Genomic DNA, 17,446 nt, shown 5'->3' on the forward strand with positions numbered 1-17,446 from the left:
GACCTCTTTAAATACTAGATTTTAAAGATCTGCACCTGTTGTATTTCTCCCTTCGCAGGCAATTCTTTTATTGTACAATAAATACAAAGGTGTTTGTCTGTTATGGAAGGTTTGATCATCTTCCCCACAGTTTAATAGGTCAATTGCACTTTTTTGAGCAGCAGCAAAACCAAAAATGCTCTCCTTGTCTCTTCAGCACCAAAAAAACGCAACACCCTAGAATTCCTTTTATGAAACTAGTTCTAGCTATGTTGCCCTGCTGACAGGATGATTCAGCTACTCCTGATTGCTTCATATCTGTTCTAGAATTACACAGGGGGAAAGAGTATGCTACTGCTTGCCTTTCAAGTTAAAATAATACTTTAAAATTGTGTGGGAAAGAAAGGAGTTTGTGATTTGACAAGCTGGTTCCAGAAACAGAAAGAAGAAGAATATTGTATATTGGTCCGACTTCTGCAGTGATTGGAAAGGCAGTTCAACCTTTTAAAATGCACTTGAATGTCTCTGAACTGACAGAGTTCTGTCTTAATTAACAGTTCCATGTAAAATATAAACATTAACATCCAAGCCCCAAAGCTTGCAAAGTAGCAGTGCTGTTAAAATGGATTCCAGTTAACATTTTCTCAAAAGGGAAAAGCAAAGCATAAGGGTCAAAAAGCACTCTATAGTATCATTTATAAAAACTATTTTGCAACATAGTGGTTTTCTTACTGGCTGCAAAATAACATGAAAAACCACATTTACTCTAGGGAGTATAATTCTTCACAAGTTATTCTACCTATTTCTGGCAATATACCTCCACTGCCTTGGGTGGTATCTTGAGTAGAAGAAAAGGCTAAGGACTAAACCCCACATAAATCTGGGAGTGAAGCCTCCAAGATGATTAGCGCTTTGTACTCCTCCTTCCGGCAATTCCTTCATCCAAGCTGGTGCCAAATATACTTCTCTGCTTTCCTTTGGACTGTATTAGTGAGGCCAAGAGGGGGGTGGGTCTTGTTGTCTGGGCAGCCCTGGACCTCCATAAACACTGCCCAGGTTTGTGCCCCAGGGAGGTCACTTTGGTGCTGCTAACACAGCTGTTTGACTTCACCCTCAGAGGCGCACTCCATTGTCTATCAAGACAATCAGATGTCGGCAACCTTCACGTGAATCATTTAAATGATAGAATTTTAGTAAGGCTTAGAAGCCTTGTGGCTGTTGAGATTAAATTAAGGCTGTAATCCTGTGCACAGTCCTGCTCGCCACATGACCTGGAAGCTGTCTGCGGACAAACGCCGGCTCCCTCGGCCAGTAAAGCGAGATGAGCGCCGCAACCCCAGAGTCGGCCACGACTGGACCTAATGGTCAGGGGTCCCTTTACCTTTTTAAGTATATCATGCAACTCACCCAGGTGTAATAAGTTAGGAAGAGGGGGGAGGAATTACTGAAGAAATCTAAATTAATACAGACTCCTTATTTGTCCAGTGATGGAGAGGCGATACCCATCCTTCAAGTTCTTACAGAACGTCAAGTCAAGTTCCTTACCAAATGAGGCCACGTTCCCATAATTCTCCATCATGACATCTTTATACAAAATCCTTTGGTCTGGGTCCAGCAGGGCACCCTGGCTTTCTGTGAAATACACGGCCACATCTTCAAAGGTCACAAGACTCGAGAGAGAGAGAGAGAGAGAGAGAGAGAGAGAGAGAGAGAGAGAGAGACCTATGGGATGTAACATAAGCAGACAAGTACAACATTTCCTGTTTGCCCTGAGTGGACACACAGGTGGATGTTACTCCAGCCAGGAGGACTTCCTGTCACAATTGGTCTGGAGCATCCTCCCCCTGCATGTGATCAGGTAGATTGGTGTGACCCTGTAAGACATGGGATCAAGAGATTAATTTTAATTGGGCTTGCTCCTTAGTACCCATACGTTAGGATTGGGCAGTTTAGCTCCCAGAAAGTTAAAGGAGAATCTCAACAGCGAATGCCTTATATAATCTAAAACTACCTTCACCAGACTGGTGCTCTCCAGGTGGTGGCTTTGGGTTCCAAACATCTGATGGACACCAGGCTGGCAAAGGCTGGTCTAAAAAGACGACAGCTGATAGGTTCTACTTGGAACAACACCTCATATGTGTCCCATGAGAAGTTGCCTCACGGCCTACGTTCAAAGTGGCTGGCAGAGAAACGTGCAGGCACGATGTCTTAGCAGGCCAGAGACAAAAGTATGCACAGGACAACTGCCTCCCCTGCACATGAAGTTTTGCTATGCATTGCGACGGTCCCAACTATGTGCTCTCTTGCAGAATGAGATCTTTGCATCCCGACATCAGGATGAAAACAGTGTTGCCTGTATCGAGGAGAAGTGCTATGTCCTGACCTTTGCAGAATACTGCAGGTAGGTGGTGCTCTTACCTTGCTTTTGCTGTGGTCTCAGAGTTCCAGAAAGGCAGTTTCCACGGCATGGTTTGTGCTTTGCTTTGCTGCATTTGCTGATGGGTGTGTTCCTTCTCTCTCTGCCTTGGCATTAATCGTGCTTGTCTGGGCATCTCAATCCATTTTCAGGTGGTTATTCTTGGTATGTCTAGGAGAAAAGAGTATTACTACTTTGGCATCTTTCCTGTTTTAGTTTAAAAAACAAAACAAAAAACTATCCACTCACCACCCACCTGCCAACTCATTCCTCTCTCAGTAAAACTGGGGTTGGGGGGGAAATTGTTAAAAGCTCGTTTAAAAAATGGAAGAGTGTCGTTTTATAATCCGCAGTCTTAATCAAAATACCCTACCCCACTAACATTAAAGACAGCTTAAGGCATGAGAATCTCTCTTCCCCCAGTAGAGAAATTTGAATCCTTTTTAGAAGGAACATTTAATGTTTGCTAAGTGTATCTAAGCATTATTAAAGGACGTTTGTCTGGACTATAGGGAGCAGTCTTCTGTATAATTTTGTAGTTGTGAGCTGTTTGTTTCCTAAAGTATTTCATTGTTATAAAATAGTTTTGAAGTCCAAGGCAATCCTCGCCTATCTAGTCCATGGGGCCATATAAGATATAGAAGTGGCCAAACCTTATGATTAAGGTCTGGCCACTTCTATATCTGCAGTAGGGTGGAATTGAGAGCGCCATCCCCACCTATACACCAAACCACCTATATCTTCCCTAGCCCTTTTAAAAGAAGCTCCTGTTTAAATAATTTGACTGTTGTTTTTTTCATTTAACAAACAAGACTGCCTTGTGCATTTCTTTGTGAAAAGGCAGTACAACTGTGGTACCTTGGTAGTCGTACGACTTGGCTCCCGAACAAATCGGCTCCCAAATGCCACAAATCCGGAAGTGAGTGTTCCGGTGTGCGAACATTTTTCGGAAGCCAAACATCTGATGCGGCTTCTGCGGCTTCCAATTGAGTGCAGGAAGCTCCTGCAGCCAATCGGAAGCCTTGCCTTGGAAGCTGAACCGTTTCGGGAGTCGAACGGACTCCCGGAACGGATTAACATCAAGAACCAAGGTACCACTGTATAATTTTTAAAAATCAGATTGGGTTAAAACTGGTTTGTTTGTTTGTTTATTCATTTTATTTATTCATATAAATTATTTCTATACCATGATTCATAAATAGTGTCAGAGCAGCTTACAACAATATATACATAAAACCATGCCAAAAGCCGCATATAAAAAAATCTTAATTGAGAAATAAGCTAACTATCGTGGAAAGATATTGTCAGGGAACTGACATCGGAGCCAGAAGTGGAGGCAAGGCTCCCAAGCGATGCCGGAGAAGGGCCCGGCAGGGAGAGAGGGAACTCATCAGCTGGGGAAGGAAATCAGCGTAACACCAGGGATAAAGGGGGGCGGATGGGGGAATCGGAGAGGGGGCTCCAGGACTCTTCGCCGGAGACCAGCGGGGAGAGCACAGGTCCTCCGCTACCCACACCCACCCTGCGCAGAAGACTTCCGCGCAGGGAAAGTAGGCGTAGACTTGGCGTCAAAGAACTTCTTTGCTGGAAGAAGTTCAAGAAACGCCCACTGACGGATTCTGCCAGCGACTGAAACAGCCACGAAGTGAAGGGCTGTCCAGCCAGGAAAAGGTTTAACCCGGCAACCTAGCCAGGAGTGGTGGCAACTTACGCACGAGCAACCCCATATAACCATTACAGATATATTCTTAATTGCCGGCATAACCCTAGTGGGGTTAAAATATTGAAACAGAAGGTGTCTGCTGAATCTATTTGCAGAGTTTTCAACAAGACTCGGACCATGACACCAACGGCTCAGTTACTTGTTGTTGGTAAATGAACCTTGCGAACTTGGGAAACAACCAGCAATGCTTCTGCTGATGATTTCAGTGATGGAGCTGGAAGAGAAGTGTTCAAGTGTCCCTAAGCTACCTAGGACCTCAGGTGTTCAGGGCCTTGTAAATTAATACCAGGACCTTGAACCTGGCTCAGTAGTAGATGGGCAGGTGCGCCCATGAGCAGTCTGGCTGCCACAGTCTGCTCCAGTTGGAGCTTCCAAGGGCAGCCCCACATAAATTGCACTGCCATAATCCAGTCTATGCTTATACAAACTCAGCATGTAAATGATATGGATTCAACAGTGCAAGAGCAGAGTGAATCCGCCCCCCGCCTAGTCACCCTTGTCAACAGAACATGTGGGGAGTTTTTCTTTGGATTTCAGCATGGCCGAGGTGGAGCAGAGCAGTCGGTAGGGCCACATTGCTATACATTTCTTCCATGTGTTTTCTCTGGGGTTTTATCAGTGCATCATGGGCTTTCATGGCCCTCCTCTCATTTTTCTGGCAGATTCAAAAAGGGAAGATAACTATAACCAACGCCAGAGTCTTGGTTTTGCTTGCCCTTGCCCTTTAGAGAGGCTCAACTAGACATTTATTCTGTTCTATATGAATTTAATAATGCTAAAAATGTAGTATTATTCTTTTTTTTTACTTTGCAGATTTTGTGCCTTGGCGAAGCGTCGAGTGGAGGGGATCCCGGGCAAGAAAGCCGTGATGGTTCCTCCGTCGGAAGAGTATTCCACCCCTGCCCATCGCAAGGTGCCAGAGGACACTGACCCCGAGTTGGTTTTCCTCTGCCGCCACGTCTACGACTTCCGGCATGGGCGCATCTTGAAGAATCCGCAGTAGCCGAGCTCTGCAGCTCCGTGGGGTTGACAAGTGGTGGCGGCTGGAGAGCCGAGGGCAGCCTGACCTCCTTGCCGGCACGTGCTGTGGTGGAGCCCTGCCCTCGGGCACAGGAGGGGATGCCCAAGCACTCTATCCTCTGCGTTTGGGGAGCAGATTTCCTGCCGAGGCAGATGTTCAAAGCACAGCACTTCATATAAAGAGCATAAATGGAAATATATATCTATAGAGAAATGTGTGTGTGTGTATATAGATATAGGTACTTGCTTCTGTAAATCTATATCTATATATATATGTACAATGAGCATCTTATAAGGGGGGAGGGAGGGAGGGAGGGGGGAGGGGAAAGGGCGGGGTGGTCCAGGGGATAAAAGCCAGTATAAACTGAATCCAGAGCCAGTCTTGGTGGGGATGGTTAGAGTATACAGAAGGGGAACGAGTGCCGAAGAGAGCTGAGCTGCCGTGGGCCCTTGATCTCGCGTCCTCGATATGAAGGCTGAGGCAGAGATCCTTCTGATCAGTGTGATACCTGAGGTTGGAGAAGCACCCCTGTTTGGGAGACGTTTACGTGCTGCATGTCCTTGCCACATGCTGAACATGTTTTGATTTGGTAAGGGGAGGAGGACCACACTTGCTTTCTTTCTGGGGTTGTCCAGTCCGTTGTTTGCTTTCCTGACTGGCTTTGAGCTTCACTTCCAAAGCAGGAAGTGGGAAAGATGCAATAGGATTACTTCAGACCGTTATGAAAAGCTGCGTAGATTTAATACACACACACACACACACACACACACACACACACACACGAGAGAGAGAGAACAGGGTCCAACCTTAATGATCACTGCTTCAGAAGTGGGCAAGCACCTGAACAGCTCCCAGAGCTTAATTGACAGCTGCTACAAAACCGATACCTTCCCTCCAGATGTTTGGAGAGGCATCCCTTCTGCTGGTTGAAATAGTGGATATTCTTTCCCATCCCGATTCCATTTTCTTTGCTCTTATTTCCAGCCCTTGTAGAACCTGGATTTGCACACTCCAGCGTACTCGGGGAGGGCTTAAAAGCCAGAGTTAGCAAGGACATTGTACCGCTTGAACTGCATTCTTTTCGAAACAGGCATCCTAACTTGACCAGCCTGGTCTGCTTTTGCCTGCCTACCTCTCTCCTCTCCCAAACACCTCCCCACCCCACCCCCAAAAATCTCCTCTTAACACTGACATCTGAGCATGCCCACCAAGGCGAGACTCTTTGGCTCCCAAAAGGAACTGACCAATGAGAGGTTTGCATTTTGGAGAGAGGGGAAAAAAACTTGCTACCTGATTCCTACGGATACTTCTGCCTCTTGCCTTACATGTATAGGTGTTAGAAAGAAAGAAAAAACTACTTTAGTTTTGGCTTTAACACGAAGCTATTTCAGTTAATTCTAAAAGCAAACCAAAGGACAGCGTACGAAGAGCCCGCTGAACCGGTCACACAAAGCTGGGATTCCATTTGTAGATTGCACTAATTCTGAAGAATGAGAATTAACACTGGATCAGTCGATGTGCTTGCTGATGGCCAGAGTCGCTCACCCGAACGAGGGACCTGTGGGGGTTACTTTTTGGGTGTGTGTGTTGCGGGGGGGAGTGTTCTGAACTAGTGTTATACGATGATAGAAACGTTCCTACGGCTTTAATATTGTCGTCTTTTTTCAAGTAGAAGTAGTACTTGCCCGCAGGCTGGAACGGAGTCTCGCCACCTGGGCTCTCTCTGCCTGCCTGGCCCGGAGGAAGTAGCCCTGCTATGTTCAGTTCCTTGTGCCATGTGCACACGTGGAGATCTGCAGATTTTGCTCATCATACCAAAGATGGGAAAGTGATGGGGAGGAGAGAGAGAGAGGTTGAGAAGGTCAAAGCAAGAGGTGGTTATACCTCAAGGTCACGAGGAGACAATTCCTACTGTGTTTTAGTAGGGAAAGGATTTGCTCCCTGCTGTTACGGGGGAAATCCCCACCCTAATTCTGAGCAAGAATCTGTGGCTGATCCAAGCTGGCTAGTGCCAAAGTAATGGCTTTATTTCCCCCCGTAACCATTGCTTGGGCATGTCGGGGGGCTGTTGGGAGTTGCTGGTGCTACAAAGCACACCTTGTTATAGCACAGGAATGGAACAGAAGTTTCCGTGTGATGTTTCCCTCAAGCAGGCGAGAGAGCCTGACCATGAGGGAGGCTCAGATTGGATGGAAGGAAGGGTAGGGCTGGCATCACTCTTTTCAGTTTAGAGGTATGCTGGGGTGGTTTGGGAGCAATACTGTGGGTTCCGTAGTTGCTGCCTGTTCTTCCATTTGCCTGGTTGAAGAGGGAATTGTAGGGGAAAGAGAATGACTGGAATAGGGAATGTTCCCAGAATGATATGGGTAAAGTGTGTGTGTGTGTGTGTGTGTGTGTGTGTGTGTGTGTGTGTTAGGAGTTGAGTAGTCTGATCTATGCAGAATCAGATTTGGGGTTCCTTTCTCTGCCCCTGTAATTGGGGGTGGGGGGAAGAAACCATGTTGCTAGGTATCCTCTTTTTCCGGGGAGGGGGGAAATAGTAGTGTTGTTCATGGTATAGTGAAGGGAATCCTCACAGCTTTTGATTCGAGACTCATGTTCAGGGTGCTACTGCCCTGTAAAAAGAGCTTTTGGGAAAACTGAGAAACCAGACTCATTTCCTGAAAAATCTGATGTCTGCTACTGCTTCCTCCTCCTCCTTCGTTCTGCCTCCTCTCCAGGCAGGAACAAAGTAAATAAACTCACACAATTGTACAAAAGGAAAGAAATTGTATATCTGCCCAGGTTCGGGGGTGGGCTAGAAGCCCCCTATCTGGAGAGGAGAACCCCTAACCCTTCCGTGCTTCTGATATTGTCAGAATCTACTTCAGGCCAAGAAATATTGTTTAAAGACTTGTGTGGTTGTTTTATGCTGTTTTGCGGGCAGCATGTAAATGATTTGAAATGTCTTATCCGAAATGAAAATATTTCATGCTTTTTTAATCTATTAGATATGGAAATATTTTTGAAACTGAAAATGCAGTCAGTAGAATTTAAATTGAAATGTAATACATGTAAAATATATTTTAGTTGATAATTTTGTAAAATGCACTTTTTTGTGTCTCTTCCCTTGTTTCCCAGATCTGTATTTCAGTGTTTACAGATGGAATGAGAGCATTCCCTATACCCTCCTTCTGTGAAAAAGATATATTAGAAGTAATTCTTAAAAATAAATTTGAGAAATTGTATTGATTTAGAAAACAAAGCTCAAATGCAGTTTTTTCTTGCCTGTGTTTATTCTGTTGATGGGGGTCTACTTGGTAACAGTAAAGGCCATGAAATGTATTTTCTTAGTCTCATGGTGGTTCACAAAGGCATGTCAAATTCCAGTATTTATTTAGAAAAAAATATTTATAGACAGCTGTATCTTAAAACTGTGTCACAGCAGTTTACAGCCGTATAAAAACCAAACCAAACAATAACTTCATAAAAAGTTAAAAACAAGTAAAAGCAAAAAGAAATTAAAATCAAACATCAATAGACTATTGTAAAGTGGTGTTAATTTTGTTTTCAGCAAACGTTTAGAGTTTGGCACAGTAATGAGGCTATTATTGGATTGTAATTGGAGACTAAAAAAAATTATTATTAAAAAAAAGAATTTACAGGAAACCTCCCCCCAAAAAGTTTGGCACAGAAGACTCCTGCTGAATATAAGGTACATCCATTCCTAAACTCATAAAATGCAGGATCTCATAAATATTAGAAAGTAAGAAGAATGCTCTTGGATTAGACCAAACTCCTGTCCAGTCCAGCACCTTGTAACCTGCAATGGGTAACCAGATGCCTACAGAAGGCCCACAATCTGGGAGTGAGGACAATGGTCTTCTCCTACTGTTGCTACTCGACAACTGGTATTCAGAGACAGTGCCTCTGTTCCTAGAGACAACAAACCACTTTCCCTAAGATTGGAGATTGCATGGGCCCAGGCAACTTTCCCTAGAGAGGGCTTTCCATAAGGAGAATGCCACATCAAAAAAAGGCCCCAATCCTCATGATGCCTCACCTAACTTTCTGTTTCAAAGTTACTTTCAGGCTGGCCATCTGTGATAACCTGCACACACAGGGAGAGTTTGTTGGGATCAGAGTGTCTTTCACTGTGCTCTATATCAGTAAAGTAGTATATCCACCTGAGGACATCCACTTGTGGCATCTACATGGGAAGAGGGCATACCGGAAAACAGGAGGAATGGCCCACCGCCATGGCTTCTTCCTTTCCAAATGACAATGTGTGGATGTTGCATTTGTACTTGTAGTGCTGGAAAACATTCCTGGCCTTGGAGGGCACCTCACAAGTATCGCTCTTGCCGGATGGGGCCTGGGGAGGGGATAGCTAAAGGGAAGCAAGCGAACTACTCTTGCAACCTGAAAATAGGAACACAAATTGTGCTGGGAGCATGTTAGGTGCACTGTGGAAGTGAAGGATCCTTTTAAGATGCAAGGAGACTGACCCCTTCAGATCAAGTCCACCTGCCCCCCACAATTATCTTTTCATAATTAAATGAGTACTAGAGCTGGGGGGCTGTGGAGTTCGAAGAACTCCTCTCCCTCCTGCCCAACTTAATTTCCATCCCCTCCCTTTGAAAGGTCCACAAGTTCTAACTTGTTGCAGAAAATCCCCACCTCATTCGAAATGCTTAAGGCACAGAGAACAACAGCAACTCAACCACATTCCAACCAGGTCAATAAATTACATTGAAATATGTGGTGTTAGACTGTGATGTCGACCTGGGATTTAGCTCAGTTTGTACCCTGTTGTGGGAAGGCCTCTGCCTGTTGAGGGGCTGTAAAAGAGTCCTAGCTTCTTTCCCAGAGCAAACCAGAGCTGACTCAGCATTAAAAGTGCTTCACTCCTGCTGCTCATTGTGGATATTTTTCTTCTTTGACTCGGATGGCCCTTATTCTGGAGACCCCCACTCAGTGGTGTTTCCGTTAACTGAAGGGGGAGTACCTTTTGTCACACAGAGTTAACAGTGACAGAGTGTACAAATGCAAAGTGTTGCCAGAAATATTCATGTGTGGAACTGAACTTGGAGCCACTGCTTCCCTGTGCAGCTTTTGGACACAAATGCAAGCAGAGGGAAGGTAGTTATTTTGATTTTCCTCACCTGGTGAGTTTGGAAGTTAGGGACCCTTCAGAGATAATGCAGTTAAGTGGTAAATAAGTGCCATCTGCTGGCAGACTGGTGTGCTTCCCAAGTTGCCAAACCATGTGCCGAAAGAGACAATGGATTGGTCAAGCTGCTCTTAATGTTTCCATCTAAGACAAGAAGAAGTCCTTGTTCTTCACTTAGATTTGTGACAGTCCAATGCAAGAAAATATTTGGAAGTGGTCTCTGAATGATCGATGCCGCAGTTGGCTGATGGGCAGAGGAAACAACCCTTCCAGGTCTACACTTCTATGATTTTATGACCACCTGGTTAGATGTGCCCAATTCTGTATTCGTCAAACTCAACACAGCCTGTCAGTCATGAATGATGGCCACCGAGGACAAAATAATCCTCCCACCTTTGTACTTTGCCTGGGACTGTAAAAATAGCAGAGTTGTCAAGCACCTGAATGGCTTGATCTACAACTGTATAGCATATATCGTGGGCCCCAGTTTCTTCATATTACCTGGCCATTCAGGAAAGGTCAGGTACCACTGATTCTCCCACGCTGCCAGCTTTAGGAGATGGCGTCCTGCTAATTTTTGTGAGCCACTGTACACAAAGTACTAAAAGCAGGATTAGGAGTGGGCCTTTCCTTATCTGCGGAGCTCTAACGAGAGGGCAAAATGCATGAAATATTTGCTTACATTTTGCTGGCAGTTTTAATATGGCTAATTGTGAGTGACAGTAATTGCACCCGAAATTACCCCAATTGAGTGTTGGAAGTAATTGTGGCTGTCATATTAAAATGATAGAATACCAATCCAATTAAATGGATTTTCCTATTGCTTTGGGTCCATTAAAATGATTGTACTGATAAATGAGACATGGACAAAGTGGTTGTATGCTACTGTAAATCTGGTTTAATTAAGAGACATAGAAAGAAGCCCCGAAAGAGTCGAGGATGCATGTTTTAATCCATGTGGGAATATGTTGTTCATCATTACATATGTTCACATGTCTAATATGGAGGGGGGGGTTAAATTTGATATTTTAATACTGTTTTTGATACCATTTAAGATTCAGTATTGCCTGGAGTGGCTATTTACACATTGCCTAAAATGAAGAAACACAAAAGGAAAACAAAAGAGAAAGTCATTTTACATAAAATCTGCATGTGCTAATTTATATAGAAAGATGCAAAATTAGAAATAATGACTACAGTTTAAATAGAAACACACAACAGCTTGCTATTGTGGGGAAGACTTGTGACCAGGTGACCTGGTCAGTCTGAGTGTGGCTGGGCAATGCCAAGGTCCCTTCTGATCTCTGTTCTTAGGGTTCTTTATGTGGGATAACCAGCCTCATATAATCAACTTGCTTAAGTCTAATTAATGCATGAGGGGGTTAATACCATAGAGTAAGCTGTCCTGCCAGGCTTAGCTATGTCACTTCCCTTGGAAGGAAATAAGTAATCAAGCCTACTGCCTGCCCACCCCCCAGTCTACCTGAGAAACTCAGCGTGTGAAGAGGTTTGTGCTGGTTGCTCCAGCTCAACCACATGGCTCTCACAAGCAACTCTTGATTTCCTATACCAATAATCTAGGAACTTTTGCCACTTAGTAACTAAGCTATGTATTGCTGACTGATGAATGGGAAAGCACATGAACCAGACCTTTGAAGAATTTGTAAGTAAATCAATTTCTAACTTATCAAAAGTGTAGTCTTTTCCTATGCCGGGGTAGGAGGGAAACTTGGAAGGGCATATTTTAAAGGTCAAACAGCCTATATTTCCAAGCTTTGCTTTGCTGCATGTTTTGTGACTTAAAATCTCTGCTGAGGTTCTTTCACAAAAAAGTACTTCCCCCAAACCTGGATCTTAGCACCTAGTGAATTCTCGTTGTATATTTTTCTTTTGCACCAACACTTAAACCACTGGCTACCCTGGTTGTCCACAGTTTTGTGTTCTGTTTTGTTTTGTTTTTACTGTTCTTATTTTTTTAGCCACACTGGAGGTCCTTTCTGGTTCTGAAAGAGCATACATAATGTAGATAAATCTTACTCAGTATACTAAGGTTTTTTCTAAGAGATCTCGGTCAGCCAGTCTTCGTGCAGCCACAAAAGAGGCAAACACACTTTTGCTTTTAAATCACCTGAAAGGATAACATTCTGCCACTGCAATTGGTATCCAGTGGCTGTTTTCAGCCTTTTCTATAACAAACACCATGTTTACGAATCAATAATTATGCAAGTGAACACTTCAAAGCCTTTTGTACAAATCCAGGCACTTGACTTCAGGGCAAACATAATAGTACTTGCAATTCTTTTCATTTTGTTCGTTTCACACGAAATTGCAGCACCATCACCATGAAAAGAGCAAATCTTCTGCTTGGAATAAACATCCTCATATAATAATGGAAAAAACACACGCTTCACAGTGACTAGGCCAAACATTTCAAAAGGCCTTGCAAGAAGCAAGCAGGATTCTGGCATTTTGCCCTGGTGTGTGAACAACACCCAAATGGCATAATAAAACATTTCCAAAACAGAAATCTCCAAATAAGTTGCCTCAAGCATCTGAGGTCAAAGAGATAAATCCTTCCTTTGCTGTGAGGAATCCTGAAGATCCCAATTCATATGAGGAGACTAGGATCCCCTATCCCCCCCCTAAAATAGAACTAGCATTAACTATAAAATGCTTTGAACTGTTTTAAGATCATTTTATGTTGCCATGGCTCTGGATTTGATCCCGTGGCAGGATGTAATCTTAAATAATCCAGACTGGAAGTAAATTTTACCATACAGGACATGCGCCTTCCTAATAAGTCGATGTGTTTAGGATTGTAGTGCCAATCCAGTTCAGCCAACTGGTGGCTTAGAATTTAAGAGGCTGCCATGAGGCAAAGTAAGGTAGAAGACAGACAAATCTGAACCAACATATCTCCCATTCATCATGTCAAGAAAAGCTGCTGTTGTTTCAAGTATTTTTAATTGGAAAAGATTGCAAAGTAGTTTACAAGGACAAGCAGACCACAGCACCAAATAACAGGGTGAGATCCAATTACATCCACCCACTTGTACAAAAGGCACTCCACTAGCGCAAGAGAACTTCTGGGTTCTCCCCTCTGGTCTCCAAGCATATGTATCAGAATCTGCTCCAAGTGGTTCCCCCTAAGCTTTTGGAGCAGATTTTGGGGCTGTGTTGGGGGCTGGAGGAGAAGCCTATAGTGCTAATCAGTCTGCTCACAATACTTTGGCTCTCACCCTCGCACAGTAAATAAAATGGGGGGGGGCACATAATACAGGATTCTGCTGGTTCAATATCCACACTAATTCCAAACCCACTAACACACTCACACCTCAATCTATGCCTGCACATTCAAAACACAAGTATACTCTCCCATACTATTAGCGATTATTGTTCCTTTCAATCCGTGGCATACATAAAAAGGCCATATTGCAGCATCAGCAGCCTAATGCTATGAGGTTAATACCAAACGTAATCTAAGATTGCACCAACTAGTAATAATAATAATTCCCATGAGATTGAACCCCCTATACGAATTTAGAGGAGGAAGGAGGAACTGAGCTGCTCTTGGAATCTTCCACCAATGGCATTGATATAACATAGTCACACCCAAAAGCATTTTTGTTGTTGTTTAGTCGTTTAGTAGTGTCCGACTCTTCATGACCCCATGGACCAGAGCACGCCTGGCACTCCTGTCTTCCACTGCCTCCCGCAGTTTGGTCAAACTCATGCTGGTAGCTTCGAGAACACTGTCCAACCATCTCGTCCTCTGTCGTCCCCTTCTCCTTGTGCCCTCAATCTTTCCCAACATCAGGGTCTTTCCCAGGGAGTCTTCTCTTCTCATGAGGTGGCCTCAGTATTGGAGCCTCAGCTACAACGTGCCATTCTTCAGCTGTAGCACAGAACATCCAGAGAGCATCTGGCTGGTGTGCGGAATTTTATCAAATGGTGCTTCCAAGAGAGGAAGGATGCATTAGCTTGTAGCCCATGTTGCTATAGCAATGAAGTGGCTTGTTCCTAGTTTCTGCTCTCTGGTGAAGACATTAATCCATTTTGAAGAGGAAAGGATATGTAACGAAGGGAAGTAGATTTACGAGGTTTTTATTTTAATGATGCCCAATGAAAGTGCAATTTATTCTTCAGTTTTATGCTTCAATACCTCCAGGTTAAAGACCCTCTGCTCGTGAGATGCAAGTTAAAACAGCCACTCAAGGGAAGGCGCTGTACAATATACACAGGCACATCCAGTTTTAAGTTTCAAAGTAACTATCAACATGCAAAGTGGTGTCAGGCTTTTAAAAGCTTGTCTGCTGCAATTATTTGTTTCCATCTATTCCATAATGTAAGACTCTGGTTTTTGGCCAGGACTATAGTTGTCACCTTTACTTTCATGTTGACTTTCATATCACAAGTACAACACCTATTAGCACCTATCTTGGCTACCTTTTGAGATGTCAAAGGATGCGCAGCCAGCTAAATATATAGATATTTTTAAAAGCAACGCTTCAGATCTGAGGCCATCAGAAGGGGGCTTTTTATGTGTCTCTCTCTAAGAGACCCCCCTTGCCATTGGCTGCATTGCACTGTGGTGACACCACAGAAGCATGGAGCAAACAAAATGAAGGGGAAATGTAAAGAAAGTCCAAAGAGGATGTGATGAGAACAGGAGTGAAGGAAGCAGCAAAGAAGCTAGGAAATAGATGGCAATGAGATTGTTAAGAGGGGCCTGGAAGAACAAGGCTGGGAAATGCTTGTCTGTCACCCCCTTCCCCCCTGGAAATCAGAAATTGAAATAATTCAATTATGGTGCCCTTTTACAACCTTCACGTTGCCTATATGTTGTTTTAGCTGTACTGTGATTTTACATTGCAATCCTCTCTGAGATCGTATATGATGGAGAGAAATCGAATCCGTTAATTAAATAAATGATTATATGCTGCCAAACTTTGCACAGTAGTGCTGTTAAACACTCATGAGGGAGCTGTGGGCTTTGTCAGGGACGGCCCAGCCATTTGACAAAGTGAGACGGCTGCTTCAGCTGTCAGTTGCTGGTGCCATGGAGTGTGTGCCACGCCTAGCCTTCTGCCCCTAGCTTTGTTCATGGCTTAAATGAAATTGTGCCCAGGGGCATCCATGGTGGGGCAATTGGCCTCACCCCTACGAACCATAATCCCCATATTCCAAATTAAATGGGAGGGGAGTGCAAGCTGCTACTTGGATAAGGATGACATTGTGTAGATGATACCAAAAAAAAGTGCACTCATGGGATGCCTTGAACCACCTTTAAACCGCTGTGTGCAAACACTCTAAATGTCTGCTAAGGTAATAAACAGACTGTAAACCTTTTCTGCACTTTCCCTCTCTTTAAGCGGATGACTTTCCTTTCGCTACCAATCACACCTTACTGTACATAAATACCTCAGTAAATTCCTCCCATTTCTGTTACATTACCCCACAGTCCTAGGTTCTTGGTTTTTTTATCTTGAGGGTTTTATTAGGAGATGATTGCTATGAGTTAGGGGCAGGTAACAGCTGGCCTGGCCTGCTTTGGGGACTTTCCAAGAGGATTTGACTGGGAATGGTCTTAAACATATGGCAATGTAGTACACTTTCCATCAGCCAAACAGTTGGGGAAGGGCTGTTGTTCAGCGGCAAGGCATCGTTTTGTATGCAATAGAGCCTGAGTTAAATTCCAAGTAGGGCTGTGGAGGAAATTCCACCTGAAACCCTAAAGAGCCACTGATGTCAGTCAGTGCCATAGGCAACAATGAGGTAGCTGACCCAAGGTTTGATTTGGAATAAGGCACCTTCCTATGTTTCTCTGAGATCAAACTTCATTCTGAAATGTAAAGTGTGTCAATTCAGAAACAGAGAGAGAACTTCTGACTGTGTAGACACAGAGTGGTTTTACAATCAATCCGCTTTCCTAGCAACTCTCAGAACCCTTAACAAACTACAGCTCCCAGAATTCTTTGGGGGAGGCCATGACTTTTTAAATTTGTATGAAGCTGCTTTAAATGTAGTATAGTAGTAGTAGCAGTAATGCAGATGAAGCCCTACTTTTATGCCAGGGCATTGTGTGGGAGAATGGCAGTAGCCACAAAAATGTGGGGAATATGGGGTGATGGCTGGGATCATTGACAGCCGTATATTTATTTGGGTGAGTGATGGACACACCCTGGGTCAGCCTCTTCTTAACCCAACAGCCAGTGAGCCTTGGTCAGACCAACAGCTAATCAGAAGATAGAGGTTGGAATTTAAGTGAGCTGCTGACAGTTTAACAGTCAGATAAGGGCTGCCTTGGTTAGAGATAGGGGATTGGCTAGATGGGGAGAGGGACTTTCTACGTGGGATGATTGGGGGGTTCTTTGGCTACCCGAGTGGGTAGTAACTGTCAGTGTGGGCAGTTAGGGTTTGAATTATCTGAGTGGGGTTAGCTAGGGAGAGCAACCCAGCTTTGAGTCCCTGGGAGAAAGTTAAATCCTAGAAGGGACTGAGTGGGTGTTACTGACAGGGGTCAGCAAACTTTTTCAGCAGGGGGCCAGTCCACTGTCCCTCAGACCTCGGACTATATTTTGGGGGGTGGTGGTGAACAAATGAACAAATTCCTATGCCCCACAAATAACCCAGAGATGCATTTTAAATAAAAGCACACATTCTACTCATGTAAAAACACCAGGCAGGCCCCACAAATAACCCAGAGATGCATTTTAAATAAAAGGACACATTCTATTCAGGTAAAAACACACTGATTCCTGGACCATCTGCGAGCCAGATTTAGAAGATGATTGGGCCAGATCCGGCCCCTGGGCCTTAGTTTGCCTACCCATAGGTTAGAGCACTGGTAACCATTTTAGGTGGGAAAAATCTACCTGAGACTTGTTCAATAAAGAGTGCTGTTTAAAGGTTTCTCTGAAAAAGTGTGTGCTTTAAACTAAGTTTTGTGTCTCCTTATGAAAGCATCCAAAGTTAAATCTCTCACAGATTTTAGTTAAACATACCATACCTCATGCTTTGAACTTCTGGGTGGGGAATAAATGGACACTGGGCAGCCTTTACAGAAATATAATACGTTGCTACTGTGAAGTCATATATGTTTCCACAAATGTTTTAGTCTAGACCTCTAGAGAGAGTTTTGGCTATTAGCAAACT

The 17,446-nt window shown here is 43.9% G+C and overlaps 1 protein-coding gene across 1 annotated transcript in view; it reads left to right on the forward strand.

Annotated features, from left to right (window-relative positions):
• BAHD1 (bromo adjacent homology domain containing 1) overlaps window positions 1-8,383 on the forward strand; it is a 63,630-nt gene extending 55,247 nt beyond the window's left edge. The window contains exons 6-7 of the mRNA XM_053382466.1: window positions 2,289-2,380; window positions 4,932-8,383. Coding sequence (XP_053238441.1) covers window positions 2,289-2,380; window positions 4,932-5,121 — 282 coding nt within the window. The 3' untranslated portion in view covers window positions 5,122-8,383. The remainder of the gene's footprint in view (window positions 1-2,288; window positions 2,381-4,931) is intronic.
• Window positions 8,384-17,446: the final 9,063 nt, after the last annotated feature.

The sequence above is a fragment of the Podarcis raffonei genome, chromosome 1 (assembly GCF_027172205.1).
Source record: "Podarcis raffonei isolate rPodRaf1 chromosome 1, rPodRaf1.pri, whole genome shotgun sequence".
NCBI lineage: Eukaryota > Metazoa > Chordata > Lepidosauria > Squamata > Lacertidae > Podarcis > Podarcis raffonei.